We start from the raw sequence: 18,406 nt of genomic DNA, 5'->3' as shown, positions 1-18,406 counted from the left end.
AAGATGTTGCACCTTCAATGTCAAAGGACATATTGATTGATGATACATGGTGCTGCAGAAGACCCAACAGCTCATGGCAAAAAGTGCATTAAAATGATGGTACTGATAGCTGGAATCTCTATATGGATACATAGGTTTGGCAGGATACAAACACACACACACACACACACACACACACACACACACACACACACACACACACACACACACACACACACGATGGCACCTGTGCCCAGCGTTGCCTTCCTGGCACTTGTAAAGACATTCGAGCGAGATCGTTGCCGGTGCCGCTGGACTGGCTCCTGTGCAGGTGGCACATAAAATACACCATTTTGAGCGTGGCCGTTGCCAGTACCGCCTGACTGGCCTTCGTGCCGGTGGCACGTAAAAACACCCACTACACTCTCGGAGTGGTTGGTGTTAGGAAGGGCATCCAGCTGTAGAAACTCTGCCAAACCAGATTGGAGCCTGGTGTAGCCATCTGGTTCACCAGTCCTCAGTCAAATCGTCCAACCCATGCTAGCATGGAAAGCAGACATTAAACAATGATGATGATGAGATATATATATGTATGTATGTATATATATATATACACACACACATTGCCTAGGAAATAAATGTGTTCTACTCTTTTGTATGTCTAAGTCCCTTGGCTACAGTATATAAGGCAGGACACTTGTCATGCTGATGACACTTACCAAGACAGAAATATGTTCAAGGCCATCGTGGGTGTGTGTGTGTATGCACACAGTTACATATCTAGACATAGTCGCACACATGTGCTAGCGTGTGTCATCATTTTAACCTCTAATTTTTTATGCTTGTATAGAGCAGATGTTATTTGTTGAGGCAGATTTTCCGGCCAGATATCCTCGCTGTTGCTAACCCTTATCCGTTTCCAACCTAGCAAATTACCTAGTCTATCATTAAAAAACCCCAACTCAGACACCATTTCAAGTCCTTTTGTTTATAAAGATCATGCAACATATCAAGATACACGAAGCTGTTTTTGCAATCACCTGCAAGTATACAACAGCCCCAGTATTGATAGCAAGGCTGTTTTGTCTAGTCAACAAATGCATGTAAAAACAAGCGGAATATAAAAACTCATTCACACAAATAAACAGATGTAGAGACACATATATACATACACATGTGTGTGTGTGTGTGTGTGTGTGTGTGTGTGTGTGTGTGTGTGTGTGTGTGTGTGTGTGTGTGTGTGTACATATATAGTATATGTTTGAATATACAAAATGGAAAAATGTAACTCAAAACGTGTGTGTAGAAAACAAAGTTATTTTATTCTACACAGGTAGAAATATGGGAAAAAATAGTTGAAAATGCACTGAGAATAGTTAAAATATTTTTTAATATATTTGAAGCTTTAAAAGGTTTCACAGTTTACACTGATTTTCAAAAGGTTCAAATAGAAAGATTTGGCTAATATCGCAGTTGTTTTGCTTCTGACTAGTGTTAGAAGTCTGCCCTGTTTTTATAGGGAGTTCATGGCACAAATTAGTATGTTTTGAATAGGATATGATTGGTACAGGATAGTCACATGACTAGTCTTAGAAATTTTTGTAAGTTCCCCACTACCTCTGTGTTAGCATCAAGTGACAATGTTTGACACAGCTGACTAGCCATTGGACTACAAACAACTCCTGTCCACTCTCCCACGAGGCAGATTAAATTTGGAGTGCCTTGATTATAAATAAACATGTTCACTCAACTGTGGTGGCCTTCTTTTTAGGCATAAAATATACTGTCACATGACACTAACGTAGTGGGAAATGTACAGAAGGTTATAAACTTAATCATGTGTTCATTCTCTACAAACACTTGACAGAAAACATTTAGAGCATTGTTTGTTTGGACTTGTTCAGTCAACTGTGCCAGCTTTAACTTATGATGCCAAACATTGTCACTTGGTACTAACACACGAACATAGTGGGGGAACCTACAAACATTTCTAAGACCAGTCATGTGACTATTCTCTACCAATGAAATCCTATTCAAAACGTATATTAATTTGAGCCTGAACTTTCTATAAAAATGGCAAACTAACACTAGTCAGAAGCAAAACAGCTGCAACATAAGCGACATCTTTCTATTTGAACTTTTTGAAAATCAGTGTAAACTGTGAAACCCTTTAAAGCTTCAAATATATTAATAAAAAATATTTTAACTAGTCTCAGTGCATTTTCAACTTCTATTTTTCCTATATATATATATATATATATATATATACACACATATATATCATCATCATCATTTAACGCCTGTTTTCTATGTGTATGTATATCCACCTTCTGCACTCCTGAGTGATCCACCTCATCTACCTGTTAGTCACTTTCATTCTTTCAACTCATATCCCTCCATTTCTTATCTCACTACTATCTATGGATTGTGTAAATTATGAATGGTTCACCCTGCATCTCACACTCACCCACCCCTAATCTCCCACCAAAATCCTTTACTAATACTATCTATTGATCTATCCTCTTCATTTTACCTGTGCACACTTTCCGTCTTCCATCCATTTCCCTACTCCAATCATCCCCATCTCTGCTGCATTTTCCTTCAATGTCCACTCTGTACAGCTCATCTGCTACCACCAGCATCCCCTTCTCCCCCTCTGGCCTCACTCCAAGATCCTAACAGAACTCTTTCCCTCAATGATTCTTCCTGGATCCACCCACTCTCACCTACTTTCTTTGATGCTCCCTTCTGCCCATCCTTGCCCCCATGTGACTTAACTCATTTCATCACCCTAACCACCGTCCTTTTATCAGTGACTAGACACAATCCCTCCTCTTTCCCAACAGTCTACACTGTTATTCCCTCTACTACCACCATCTCCCAACTATAAATCTGTTCCTTTCATCATACTTTATCCTCTTTCATCAAGTTGCCTGTAAGCATTTCCTCAACATTCTCCTCCAGTTTAGCAAGTTGACTTCACTTGTACTGGTATAACGAAAAAAAGCACCCAGTACATCCTGTAAAGTGACTGGCACTAGGATGGGTATCCAACCATAAAAACCAAACTACAACAGACATGGTAGCATAATGTGATCCTCTTGACTCATCAGATCCTGTTGAAGCATCCAAATCATCCCAGCAAGGAAAGTGGACATTAAATAATGATAGTAGTTGTGTGAGTAAGTGTGCACATGTGCATGTGTCGGTTTCACTGTCTTCACATTTGTGTGCTGTTTGTAAATAGCATCATTTGTTTGCAATTTTCTGTAAAATTAACCCCCTGCTTTTGTGATCCTAAGCTGTTCATATCCAAAGGACAAGTGGAAATATCTTGCTGGGAAAGTGGGAGGTTGGAGAGAAGAGCATCTGGCTGTAGAAAATCTGTCACAACACATTTTGTCTGATCCACGCAAGCATAGAAAAAGCAGACATTAAAATGATTATGTACATATATTTGTGAACATATACCTCTCACTGGTTAGAGTTTTTGCAAATATAATTTTTTTGACCTTGTGAATTAATACTATGAAGAAAAAAAATTCAAGAAAACTCTTTTACCTGCTCCAGTGACTGGGCTGTGGCCAGGAACTATTCCAAGAATCAATTTTTTTTTATGTGAAAAATTGAATTTAGAACTAGGTAGGTTTTTACCAAAGAAAATTCTTCAAAATGAAACAAAGTAATTCCTCTAATCTACAATTTTAAACTTATTAGTCATGTTTAAACAGTTCATCTGCACAGAACATCTCAAGTTAGAAATTAAAGAAGAGTTATTGAGTTAAAGCATCAATATCAAGCTAGCTCAATTAGCTGAAGTCCACCCTCAGATTTGTAGATCATGACTATCTTAAATCACAAGCATGCCCAGATCAAGACATTTACAATAGTTCCATTAAAAGTATTCAATATAGTGTGTATGAGTGTGTATACTTTTGTGTGGTTGCAATTATTTTCAAACTCAACCATAAGTTGCAAATATTAGTAAATATTGAACATTTTGATAGTTACATTTTACAGCAGACAACTAAGTTTGCAATAAACAGAGCAAATCCAATGGTTTTATTCCTTATTCATAAAACTGGAAAGCAAACAGATATGAGAAATTTCTACTTACAGGACATTTTAAAATATAGTGAAGCTAGAAATAGATTTAATTGGGGATAGGGAAGAGGGAGCACACATCCTTGAAACAATCAAAGTAACTACATTATCTCAAAATCCCACCCACTCCCAAAACAGATGGTGTTGATTAGAAAAAGAAGAAAAAAAACAATTGGAAATCATTCTGAGCTGTAAATAGCATTTGGTTTGTTTGACTGCTTAAAACAGAAGGGTGTTAAAAAATAATAATAAATGAAATAAACTGAAAGAGAAATGTTACAGATTGTAAAGCCAACAATAAAGGGGATACATAGGTTTCCTAAAGAAAAACAAACTAATGTAAAATTGTTAAAGAAACTGATGAAGATAAAAAAAAACAAATAAAACTGAAGTAATAATAATAATAATAATCTAAATAAATAAATGAAAAACAGCTGTGTAGATCATAGAGGAATTTCAATGTCTAAATAATGTCAACAAACATCAGCTTCCCTTATATAGCAAGTGGCACAGCTGTATAAGTTTGACAGATGTTTGTGTAAACATTGCAAGACTGAAGAAATATCATTCTGAACAAAAAATGTGAAAGAAGAGAAATAAAAAAAAGGTTTACACACCACTGCCTGATAAACTGTTGTAACATAGGGGCGACTTCTTGCGGACATACTAAACCAAGGCGACCAATTGTTATCGCTATGTTACCATGGTGACAAGACGGGGAGCAAATATATCGGGAAGAAAACAGAGAAAAGACAAGTCAACAAAACATACAAATTAAATGCAATCATATTAAAAAAAAAAATAATTAAAAAATTATTGAAAAATTACAAAAACTTAAAAGAAAGTTAACTTAAGTAGTGTGAATTGCAACCACATTTACATCAATACAACATTTACAACACAAAGCAAGTGATCATAATAAATAAATAGCAATCCAACAATAAAACTCCATTTTCTTTTTTCTTTTTTTTTCCAAATTAACAAAAAACAAAGAGAGAAAGGGAGAAAGTAAGAAGATGATGAATGAGTCATTCAACTATTGTCCTTTTACCTGCAGCTTACTGCTGATCTAAATAACTAGTCTGTAGCTAAATGTCATCAGAATGAAACACACGAGGAGGATAGTTTCTCCTGGATACATTCACTTTAAACCTACTGAATTAAATAAAACTTTCTCAAAGGTAAATATAAGCAACCATATATTTGAAACCAGTGGTTTATATATACATTATATGCTATGTAATTCGGACTTAGTTTTCTACAATCATATGGATTTAATCATAATCAGCATAGAAAGATATCAGAAGAATCGAAAACATTGTTGCAACATACTAACAAACATTATTACTATAGGGAAGTAGGTGACATTGCAAAATTATCTATCAGACTCCTCAAGTTATCATAGTCTTGTGCTCAAAGACAATTCTAAATATCTCAAGCCTACAAGCCATATTAAAATATTACTGTAGGGAGTGGGAGCAAGGGCTTATTAAGATTCATTTCACTCTTAAACCAGTTCTTTGATGTTTTTATATCACCATTTATTTATTCCTAACTGTATATATTGTTGACTATAGAAAAATAAAACCTTTCTTAAAGTACTTTCAATAGGATATTAGTAATTCTAAGCAATACATATTGTTGTATGGGTCTCGGGTTTGTTTTTTTTTATTTATTATTAAAATACAATAGATTGCAAAAACTGTTGTTACATTCCATTATATTCCTTTATGTTCCAACTTCAATCGTCATCTTGTTTGAGATCAATTAAAATCAACACTTGCATTAAATTTTAACCTTGGGCAATACTAAAAATTATTTCACTAATGTCACTTGTGTTTATGAAAATACCAGTAAGATATTGAAATTATCCTCCCCTTCTCGCTCAGATGTTAACAATTCTCCCCCATTCAACAGATCAGTCTGATCCAAACTCATGTCACTGGCTCGTTTGAATTATTTCCTTGAACATACTTTGTTCAATAAGACCATTGCAGTCACAAATGTCAAATACGTATATTAGCTCTGAACTTCATAATGCTCTACAAGTATTTTTTTCAAATGCTTGTTAACATACTTGACGGCAAAATCCTTATCAGAAGAACAATAATCAGAGCAAATTATCTGAATATTAGGATTGTTAAGCAAAATTTTAATGTAGAACTTGACATAATTTATGACAACTAGTCTTGGAACAGCATTAACACCACACCTCAATTACTTAAATCAATCGATATTTTCTCAGTTTCTATACTTTACTGAAACTATTAGGTGAACTTAACACCCATTGATACCTATTATTTAATTCACATTGCATTTAAGTTTTTCTATTTCTTTCCTTTGGAAGGAACCTTTGAAGACAAATTTCTCAAACTTTATCAAACTAGAAATGAGAGGGGTTTAAGTAAACAAAGTATGCAAAACACTTTGCTCTTTTCACCAAACTATAGTTTCTTCACCTCTTCAAGTACCCAGTAACAATATGATTAAAATACCTAAAAGGACGACAGGAAATTTAAATTCAGTAAGTTTAAATATGTTCTAGCTGCAGCTTTTGCGCTAATAGACAAGCAACCACAAAGAAATTACATTAATATGGAAATACCCAAACTTACAAAAAAAAAAATCATGGTCTGACAGAAAGAGAATATAAATATTTTAATCCCTTTGATCCTTCTACATGTAAGAGAAAAAAAATTATGAAAGCAATAAATACAAGAGCCATTAAGTCAAGTAATTGGTTTTAGTTTGGAAGGTTAAAAAGTAACCAACTGATGACTACAAAATGGAATGGAATCCAAACATCACATGAGCCACTTTCAACTAGACACAAGCAAATTCAAAAAGTCTAATGAGTATACAGTATATTAGCATACACCAATATACAATGTACTCTTTACTCCTGCTGTTCCAAAATTTGCCAAATAAGATATTTAAATGATATAATTCCGAAATACATTTTCATGTAGTAAAAGAAAAATACAAGTTTAAATGAAGCTTGTCAAATTTTATATGAACAAAAATAAGCTAAGTAGAATTTACATTTTAAATTCATCAATGACCGAGTAGCTTATGGAAACTTAGCTGGACAGTTTTATTTGAACCAGTTCAAATGGTTTCAAGTTATGCCATTTAGGAGCACAAGTTAAAAAGTTTGTTTTATCATTTACACTACAATATTTTTACATATTGATTTTATTTTAATTTCCAATTTGTTAGCCATAAATATTTTCATTTACCTAAAAATCCCAGATCAAATCAGATTGACATATATATCATCATCAGATTTGCAATATCATTTTGTATTCGTTGTTGAAGATTTTAAAGGTTAATCAAGATAAAGCTAAATCATGTAAGCGCTAAAATCCTGCTTTAAACACAAGACAACTGATTCCAATTAGAAACTAGTGAATCCTCAATAAAATAAAAGTGAGAAAATAAGTTTTGATTAAGGGCTTTGTTTGGCAGCAGCACCAAATTCAAATTAATTCATTAGAAACAAGAGATAAGTAAAAAGCCTGATTAAGCATGAACTTAAGCAGTAAGATACTGAACTAGATACAACTAAAATATCTAGCCTCATGTTCCATCTTCACTGCAAGAATAACCTAAACTGATTGAATTTCTGCAAAAACCATTTTAACAAGGCTCAGCTCATTAATACAACTTCTTGAAAGTAACAGTAAATCAAAGGAAATGATTGAAATTAAAGCTTTACTGATATGCAAATCAATATGCTTGCAGGGATTTCTTTTTGTCCATCGCACAACACAAATGAAAATGCATGCAATATATCAATGTAATGATTAACACCATTAACCTTAATATACTGAGACCAAACAAAAATTTAAAACCTATCTCCCAAAATGCTAAAATAAAAATGAACTATACATAACTATTACAAGCACAAAAAAAACGTGCATTTCTTATATAAACTTATTCAAAAATTTACACACACACACACAAAAAAAAAAAGCTATGATTGTATGGAATAATTTCAAGTCCTCTTGTTCATCAGTCCTCCAGGCAATAACAGAGGAATTTAAGACGGGCTACCCCGGAGAGATCCTCTATGTTGATGACCTTGTTCTCATAGCTAAATCACTTCCAGAACTAAAGAAATTTCAAGTATGGAAGCAAGGTCTAGAAGAATTAATATAGCAAAAACCAAAGTCTTAGTAAGTGGGGAAAGTGGACAAATCACAAATCCCTTCAGGTAGATGGCTCTGCTCAATCTGTAGAAAAGGCATAGGTAGAAATTCCATAAGATGTACCCAGTGCAAGCTATGAACACATAAGAGGTGCAGTGATATCAGAGGAAGATTAACTGGGGGGGGGGGGGGTCTTTGTGTTGCAGATGTACAGATATAATAAACACTGCAAATGTACAGAAAATGGACTCCATCAAATGCCAAGGGATAAAACTAGAAGTAGTTGATAGCTTCCATTGCCTAGGTGACCAAGTCAGTAGCGGAGGTAGATGCTCAGAGAGTAGCTGCTAGAATAAGAATAGGCTGGGCAAAGTTCAGAAGACTTCTACCACTGTTGGGAACAAAGGGCTTCTTCCTCAGAATGAAAGGCAAACTGTGTGATGCCTGTGTTTAGACAGCTGTGCATGGCAGTGAAAAGTGGGCTGTGACTGCAGAGAACATGCGAAAGTTTGAAAGAAATGACGCCAGTATGCTTCACTGAATGTGCAATGTCAGTGTGCACATATGACAGAGCATAAATATCTTGGAAGAAAATCTGAGATTAAGAGGCATCAAATGTGGTGTGCAAGAGATGAATGCACTGGTATGATCATGTGATGCATATGGACAAGGACATCTGTGCAAAGAAGTGCCAATCTCTGGAGGAAACCTGTAGTAGAGGTAGATTTGTAGAAGTAGACCCAGGAAGACATGGGACGAGGTGTGAAGTATGATCTTCAAATGTCGGGCTTTGTAGAGACAATTACAAGCGACTGAAACCTTTTGCAATATGTTGTGCTTGAGAAGACTCGTCAAGCCAAATGAAATTGTAGTTGTGGCCTATGCCAGTATCATGTAAGTGGCACCCGTGAAATCGTAGTCATGGCCATTGCTGATGTCATGTAAATGGCACCTGTACAAGTGACACATAAAAAGCACCCATTGCACTCTTGGAGTGGCTGGCATTAGGAAGGACATCCAGCTGTAGAAACCAAGCCAAATCAGACTTGGAACCTTGTGCAGCCCTCTGGCTTACCAATTCCAGTCAAACCATCTAACTCATGTCAGCACGGAAAATGATGATGTATACTTTTGTTATCAGAACTGGAATATTACTCCCAAGACAAGCAAACAAATCAAACTCAGAAAACCTTTATACTGCTGAGATAAGAAAATAAACTAATCAAATTTTAACAAATACCTAGCTTATGCTAGCAGCAGAAAACCAACCAAAAGTAGTGGAAAACTAACACTGCATAAAAAAGACGTTGCTGGGGAATACCTCTATAAGAGGCTAGGTATTCAATTTGCTTCAAATCAGCCCTACTTACCAATGACCTGAGATTATTTCCTAGCAATATACACATTTACATTTTCTTAATTAGTGTAGAGGGGACTATCAAATAAGAATAACAAAGATTTGGACAGTTTGTTTCAGGGAAGTAAATTTCTCATTTAATGAAGATTAAGTTATTTAAACAAACTAAATACAAAGTGAAAACATTTTTGTTTCTCTCAACAAAACTGATTACACAAGAAAACGCATAATGTATTTTTTAACATTATGGTAAAACAAATAAACCATGGAGGAACATCATATACTTACAGGAGTGTTCACTTGAGAGGGAAACATGCCACAAAATTTCATAATAGAATGGGCACTTTATCAAAGATTAAAATTATCAGAAGTCTTTGACAAGTTATACTAACTGGCTCAATTTTCTTTTTAATCTGTGACAAAAGGGGAGTAATAAATGAAAATCTTCCATAGTAATACTTGGAATAATCTACAAGAACAGGGAATTATGCTTACACATTCTTATAGTTATTTCATCAATCAAATAGACATACATTAATTATTAGCATTTATAACAAACAATACAACTTTACTGACCTGTGTTCTCCAGCAGAGTCTTTGGGGTGTTAGGTCGATTGATTATTTCAATGAGAGGTGTGACAACTAAATTTATATATGGCTGTATTTCATGACCTGATTGATAGGTATAAAAAAATCCTATTTTAATACAACCAAAACTCATATTTATGTTCAATTTATAAGACTAATTTCCAATCCAATCCAATAGCAACAACTACTTTGAAATTGTTTAGAACAGCTGACAAAACTATTCAACTAAAATAGTCAAATTTTCATTTCAGATAGTGATATAGTATTTAAATATTAGAAATCATAAAACATTAAATACTTGAACATTTGTCAAATTCAGGTATATATTTAGTTATTTTGAAAACTAAATGTCAGTTACTATAATTTATAAGAACTTGTTATTTATCAGTAGTAAATTACTACTGAGCTTGTAAAAAATAAAACATAATTACCCATTTTGATGGAAATTTCACCAATAGCCCATGTTGCATTATTACACACTGATATGTATTCTGGATTCAAATTAGCACCAAGTATTGGCATAAATTCACCTAAATATTGAAACAGATTTAATTTATTAAAAAAGTTAATTTAAAAGATTCTTCTTGTAACTTTCAATTAGTACATTAAATATAACAAACTATCATACTCAATGTTGAAGTTCATAAGTCATTCTTTCTCCAGCTTACTGCTAAATTATGAATTTTATTTCAACTATGAGAGTAAATAAATGTAAAAGGGTTTATACTAAAAATATAAATACAGTGATTAAGTACTTACCTATACATGGCTTTACATGTTGGAAGCAAGCTTTAGTCAGGTCTCCTAGCAAAGCGAAAGAACTTTGTCTAACTTCAGGCATTGGGTCCTAAAGAAAAGAGAAAAAACATCAAAAAGTTTGTTTCAATTTGCAAACTATATCAAAATCGCCATTAGTATTAGAAATGTACAAAATTAGGTTGAAACTGCCAAGAATCAAAACATGCTCAAATTCCATTTGTCTGTTAAATCCTAAAACTAACTACAAATTGTGAGAAAATATTGAAGTACTGTGATACTGAGGTCATATAAAAATAAAATGCATGCTGAATATCATAAGATATTTTATAGTTATAAACTTCCAGAAAATAAAATATCTTTGATTTGTATATTTGATTTAGAGAAATTTTATATTAATTAACCAATTAAAAAAAATTTTACAATTTTTATCAGTATCTTTTGGCATGTACTTTTAGTATGTAGTTTCACTGTTATCAATCAACACCAAGTTCAACTGACAAATTTGAATGCTTTCTTTCAATGGTGTTAAAAGGGCTAGATGCCCTTCCTAATGCCAACCACTGCTATTTTTATTTGATGTTGTATTTGATTAAAAACAGCATTGTTGCTTACAAGTTTCCAATGATATAACTTCACTAAATTCACTGTATTTCTAACAATATTAGTGACACAGATTGTTTGTGCAACTCAGGAGTAACAAATACAGGATAATTTCAAAGAACAAGATTTAATAATTTCTTCATCTATAAGCATTAATGTCCATACAACAAAATAAAAGGAACAGCATCATCATCATCAATTAGCATCTGTTTGGCATGGGCAGGATGGTTTGATCAGGGCTGGCAAGCTAGAAGGCCACACCAGACTCCAGTCTGATCTGGCATACTTTCTACAGCTGAGTGCCCTTCCTACCACCAACCACTCTGAGAGTGTAAAGGGTGCTTTTACATGCCACCGGCATGGGTGTCATTTGTGTGACACCAATATCTGCCATGACTGCAATCTTACTTGGCTTGATGGGTCTTTTCAAGTACTGCATAATGCCAAATACACAAAGATACCAGGTTTAGTTTCTCTATGACAATGAACTGCCAAGTAGGAAACACAATGACACCCTTTGATCCTATGCCAGCAGTTAAGATTCTCTTCATGTAAAAATGAAAGAAATCCCAAAGAAGTACAACACAAGTGAAATACAGTGGTACATCACAACCAATCAAGTTCAAAACGAAACAATCACTGTGTAGTGTCAACCTCAATATAGATTTTCAAAATTTATGAAAGGAAATGTTAAAACAAGTGAAATAAGATTAAGTATTGTATATCTCACCTGCATACACTGAAAGAGCAATTTAAGGATGTTACTATTAGCAACAAGACCTTCTATGTGATGTTCAAGTCCTTCAGCAAGGCCACTTAAAAGATCCAAGGCAACTATCATAAAGTCCTTGTCTGGTGGGTCATACTGCTCAGGATGTGTCAAGTTGGCCTGAAATAAACAATTAATGAATTGACTAGGAAGAAAACAGGATATACGAAAAACTTTTTACATCTACCTAATATTACAAATTTTATCAGGTCATAGCATCTTTGTAGCAAATGATTTATGATGACCTCAAATTAAAAGTATTTAGGCATAACTCAGAAAAGCAATAACAGAATTTAAATAAATTCTCCATTTTGAATATATAATTTATAAACAAAAAACTTTAACAAAGATTTTATAAGACAATAAATGCGCAAATATGTTTTCCTTTTACTATGACTTATCAAGTTGTAGAATATTTCAAAGCTATGATGATGATGAAATAGTTTACATTTGAAGAACAGAACTTCCATTAACCAGCTCTGATAAATCTATGTGAATGTGTGTGTGTGCGTGTGTGTCTAGAAAACTATTTTTCTCCTTAACAATTCCTCAAATATGCATTCCACTGGAAAACAATAACATATTTATGGTTCATTTATAATCTAAAGCTTTAATACTAAATAAGCTTACTTACAAAGTTTTGGTTGAGAGTCTGCTCTACAAGTGAAACGCATCGTTTATAGACTGGTTCACAATAGGGAAGAAATCCAGATTGTAAAGCTGTTGCAACACTTGACAAACACTGAAAAAAGAGAAACATCAGATACAATAAAGTTGGTGCGTGCTTATGTTTTTTCCAAGCCATCATGGAAAAGTGACATTAAAAGAAAATTAAATTTTACGAAGAAATTTCATGAACAGTTGAGAAAACTTTCAAACATTCTGCCTATAAATTATAAACTGCTGAATCCAGAGTTGATGAAGCATGATCTTCAAACATTGGGCCTCATGGAGGCAAGTGGCTGAGACCTTTGGCAATATACAGTACCTGAGAAGACTTGTCAAAGCAAGTGAAATCACTGTCATGGCTGATGCTAGTGGCACGTAAAAAGCACCCTTCAACGTTCGACGATATGCTGTGCTTGGGAAGACCCGTCAAACCAAGTGAAATTGTAGTCGTGACCAATGCCAGTGTCACATACCTGTCACCTGTGCTGGTGGCATGTAAAAAGCACTCTTCTAACTTTGGCAATATACCATGCTTGGAAAGACCTGTCAAGCCAAGTGAGATCATAGTCGTGGCCAATGCCAGTGTTTTGTAACTGGCACGTAAAGAGCACCCACTACACTCTTGGAGTGATTAGCATTAGGGAGGGCAGCCAGCTGTAGAAACCATGCCAAATCAGATTGAAACCTGGTGCAGCTCCCCAGCTTCCAGTCAAACTGTCCAACCCATGCCAGCATGGAAAATGAACGTTAAATGACGTTTTATGTAGTCACATGCATGCATTCATGGGTGGGTATGAATATGTTATCTGTAGCACTGTTTTAGAGCCAGATGTTATCTTTCCTAAAAACTGTTTTTCAAGTAAGGGATCTCTTATTCCACACATGCCTTCAAAGGCCAGCCATATGGAACAAGAGATTTTTGTCAATGATTTGTTATTAGAAGAAACTGACAACACCACTACCCACTGCACTTTCATACAAGCAATCATAAATGCAAACACACACACACAGACATGTACATGCAAATGCACACACAAAAATACACAACTGTCTTCAATTTCTATCAACCAAATCTCACAAGGCTTAAGTTGGCCGGGGGGGGGAGCTGCAAAAGACACTTGTCTAAGGTGGCACACTGGGACCTAACAAGAAATCACATGATTGGGAGGCAAACTTCTCAACCTCGCAGCCACATCATTTTAGTGCCCACTTTTCCATGTTTGATTGATAGTGAGAGTAAATTACAACTATCACATACAGTCAAGACAAGAAGATAGTAACATACACACACAAGCTTCTTTCAGTTTTCATCAACCAAATCCACTCACAAGACTTTATTCAGCCCAGAACTATAGTAGAAGACACTCATCCAAGGTGCCACACACACACACACACACCATTGTAAGTGATTGCTAAACACATGCTAAGGTATGCAACAAATACACATATGCAATGTTGAATACAATTGCAACTATTTTTCATATCTAATGATAATCTGTTAATCCTTCAACACACCATTATGAACATATTGAGTACTTAAGATGTAAATGACTAGAATTAAAATATTTGGATAATGTAACTGATGCTTATTCAGAAACAAACATGGAAGAAAAATATTACTTCAAGAAGTGGGAAAAGGTCTTTGTCTTCATCTTTCAGTACATTCCATTTTTGGATCAAAGGAGGCATCAACAAATTCACATATTCCTATAAAAGAGAAAAAATATATTGATGACAGTATTAGAATATTCTGTAGTACTTTTAAATTAAAAAGAAAAAAAAATCATTAAAAAAATGTATACTTACAGGTTTATTCAGGTGATGACCAACTGAGTCAGCCAAAGTGCCAATCGCATCATAAAGAATTAACAAATTTTTGTGCTAAAATATAAAAAGAAAAAAAAGTACAGTTTCTGTATGTCCAATTTCATCTCAATCAGTGTTTCTCAATTCTTTTTACCCCACATAAATGTATCCCCTAGCCACCTTGAACAAACAAAGTGTGTAGCTTTTATTATGTATATATATATATTTTTTCTTTTTCTTTTTTTTTTTTTTTTTTTTTCAAAAGAAGATTTTAATTAAAATTTTATTACAAGTTTTATTCAATTGTTACTTATAGCCCAATCTGAAGTAGCCCACACTGCACCTTGAGAAACAGATCTAAATTCAAATTTATATTATAAAAGTTAAGTGAAGAAATGAAATCAATTCTCAGTTGAGTGAAGAATGTCTGGAACTTACTTGATATTTATTGAAAGCAAATACAAGGGTTTCCAAAATATACCCCAAGTAAGGAACAAGTTCAGTACAAGCCTCTTCTTCAAGGGTAGCAAAGGCTGAACAAGCAGCTTCCTGGACACGTTTGTTCGTGTCAAGAACACATTTTAAAAGCTGAAATGATAAACATCACAATCAACATCATTGCAACAGCTTTCAGTTTAAAAAGGAAGCTGACAAACACAAGTTGATAGATTTGTTCCACAAACATGGTGACAGCTAAAAGTAGGTACCAATACCAGCTATAAAAATCCATCTATATCAGCAAAATTATCCAGGAATAGAAACAAATGCATCATAGAATAAAAATAAAAGTCATTTCACACACACATATTCACATTTGTTTTATATTATATTTTAATACAGGTTGACATCATCATCATTTAACGTCCATTTTCCATGCTGGCATGAATTGGACAGTTTGACAGGAGCCTGGCCAGCTGATGAGCCATCCAGGCTCCATGTCTGTTTTGGCATGGTTTCTATGGCTGGATGCTCTTCCTAACACCAGCCACTTTACAGAGTGCACAAGTTGTTTTTACGCAGCACCAGTACTGGTGCTTTTTACATGGCACCAGCACCCATGAGCCTGCAAGATTAGGAATGCTTTTACTTAGCTTGACGTGTTTTTTCAAGCACAGCCATCAGCCTCGGTCCCTTATCATCCTCTTTGTGAGCCCCAACATTCATAGATCTTTTCTCATCAGTTCATCCGTTTTCCTGGGTCTACCCCTTCCACATGCTCCCTCTCTACAATTAGAGATCAGCACTTCTTGATGCAACTGTATTCATTCATATGCATTATATATGGCCATAACAGCACAGTTTTCTCTCTCTTTGAAAATCTCCAAAATTCAAAGAGTTTTCATAATGAGAGAAGCAACATGAATGGAAAATTCCTGAAAGTATCTGAAAGGTTCCATCAGTGGTATAGCGATTTTAGGGGTTTTATTATTTTTTTCAAAAATTTTTTTTTATAGCCAGATGTGTATGTAGCATGCTAACTGAGAATGTATTTTAACTATTAGTAATGCAATTATTGTATCATACAAAATAGGGAGTTTTGCAGTAATATTTCACATAATGTATACAAATATATATATTGTAATTTTTTAATCAAAACAACATGCATTTTAAATTTAAGTTGCTGTACTTCATGTAATTTTAGTGTTTAGTGTTGCAATTATGTTTCGTAAGCAGTGAAAATTTCATGGTTTTGGTACAAGTACAGTAGTATCAAAAAATTTTATGCTAAATCTGAATTTCCATTCCACATAAATCCATATGAATATAACAATGACTAGCATCATTAGTTCAAGGGGGGGGGGGGTATATATATACACATAAATGTGCTGTGCCTTTGGAAATGTGCTGTGCGTGAGAAGACCCGGCAAGCCATGTGAGATCGTTGCCAGTGCCCCTGGACTGGCTCTTGTGCGGGTGGCACATAAGATGTACCATCCTGAGCGTGACCGTTGCCAGTGCCCCTGAACTGGCTCTTGTGCGGGTGGCACATAAAAGACACCATTTTGAGCGTGGCCGTTTTCGTGCGGGTGACACGTAAAAGCACCCACTACACTCTCTGAGTGGTTGGCGTTAGGAAGGGCATCCAGCTGTAGAAACTCTGCCAAATTAGATTGGAGCCTGGTGTAGCCATCCGGTTGCACCAGTCCTCAGTCAAATCGTCCAACCCATGCTAGCATGGAAAGTGGACGTTAAACGATGATGATGATGATGATGATGATATAAATAATTGAAAATTCTTATACATTCCCTGTACAGTTTATGAAATTTCTAAAAGAATACCTTCATGGTATATAAGTTGCATTAGGAAATGTTAAATGGATAACATTTAGCTAGTCCCAATTTATAGATGCAAATCATTCCAAAATACTTTCAGAGCCCAAGCATTTCAGATAACAGATTATCAACCTATACTATTCATCATCATCGTTTAACGTCCGCTTTCCATGCTAGCATGGGTTGGACGATTTGACTGAGGACTGGTGAAACCAGATGGTTACACCAGGCTCCAATCTGATTTGGCAGAGCTTCTACAGCTGGATGCCCTTCCTAACGCCAACCACTCAAAATTTTCCATTGTATACCTACAGCAAAATAGAGTATGTGATATCAGGTTGTAGGTGTCTGATGAAAGGCATTGATCACACACACACTAATGAACTGGAAAAAGTTTAAAACTTTTGGTATGCATTTTTAATAGTACACCATACTCAATTGAACATGAAACAAGCAAATTTGTAGGCCATTTCTTGCTTTTCTTTGGCATATTCACCCTTTAGCTTTTAAACCAGCCATATCTAGCCCAGATTCTCTGAACCCAAAACCATATGGTTGGGAAGCAAACCTCTTACCACACACCCATATGTATGCATGGGTGTGTGGTAACCAGTTGTCCAGAATCTCACGTGTGAGGGACTAATGCAAGAAGTGTCAAGACAATCATTGTGATTAATTATTGTGTGAATTCCATTTTCTCTTTCATTTGTTATATATCAGATGAAAACGTTTTCTGAATGCATGTGTGAAGTGAATAAACACAAATTTAGAACTTGTTCTGGTTCATTTATAACACATCAAATCATTTTCAAAGTAAGCAAATGAAGGAGTCTCTATGAAGTTTTCTGAGCTACCAGAAATAGCAGCCAAACCTTCAAATCACTCCATCTTAAAAAAAAAAATACATACAAGCTAGGTAACACTAGCTCCTGATCCATCATGCTTCAAAGGAAGGAAGTATGATCATGGCTAAACACCTTTAATGAGAAGTGCCCAATCAGGGTTGACCTGGTGCTAGACAAGAACATTTTCGAGAGAGTGTTTTGGAAAATAACTTCATTGTGTCCAATCTTGTGAAGGATGAGTCTAGACATGATAAACTAATTCATGAATTAAAGACACTCATAGTCTATACATAGCAAGCACAGCAACCATTGATTGAAGGACCCACTAGAATGTCATATGGTACATACAATCCTTTAAATCGATATTGTGGAATTAAAGTCTAGGTCCATGATAATCCACACAAAGGCTTTTATCAGGTCTATTCAATCAGGATTGACCTGGTGCTAAATGAGAATTTGAAAGAATATTTTAAATATATTTGAAAGAACTTATTTTCATTTTGCC

At 34.8% G+C, this 18,406-nt stretch overlaps 1 protein-coding gene across 2 annotated transcripts in view; it reads right to left on the bottom strand.

Moving 5' to 3' along the window:
• Nucleotides 1-18,406, bottom strand: part of LOC106870927 (transportin-1) — a 55,505-nt gene that overhangs the window by 12,002 nt on the left and 25,097 nt on the right. The window contains exons 11-19 of one of the 2 annotated variants that reach the window (XM_014917164.3): nt 15,221-15,370; nt 14,783-14,857; nt 14,597-14,683; nt 12,942-13,049; nt 12,269-12,427; nt 10,939-11,026; nt 10,611-10,709; nt 10,168-10,263; nt 4,701-4,776 (exon numbers count right to left, since the gene is read on the bottom strand). In XM_014917164.3, the coding sequence (XP_014772650.1) occupies nt 4,701-4,776; nt 10,168-10,263; nt 10,611-10,709; nt 10,939-11,026; nt 12,269-12,427; nt 12,942-13,049; nt 14,597-14,683; nt 14,783-14,857; nt 15,221-15,370 (938 nt within the window). The remainder of the gene's footprint in view (nt 1-4,700; nt 4,777-10,167; nt 10,264-10,610; nt 10,710-10,938; nt 11,027-12,268; nt 12,428-12,941; nt 13,050-14,596; nt 14,684-14,782; nt 14,858-15,220; nt 15,371-18,406) is intronic. The other variant, XR_016241008.1, reaches the window with a different exon arrangement.

The sequence above is a fragment of the Octopus bimaculoides genome, chromosome 3, assembly GCF_046866305.1.
Source record: "Octopus bimaculoides isolate indiv1 chromosome 3, ASM4686630v1, whole genome shotgun sequence".
Taxonomy (NCBI): Eukaryota; Metazoa; Mollusca; class Cephalopoda; order Octopoda; family Octopodidae; genus Octopus; species Octopus bimaculoides.
This window is presented reverse-complemented; position numbering and strand designations above follow the sequence as displayed.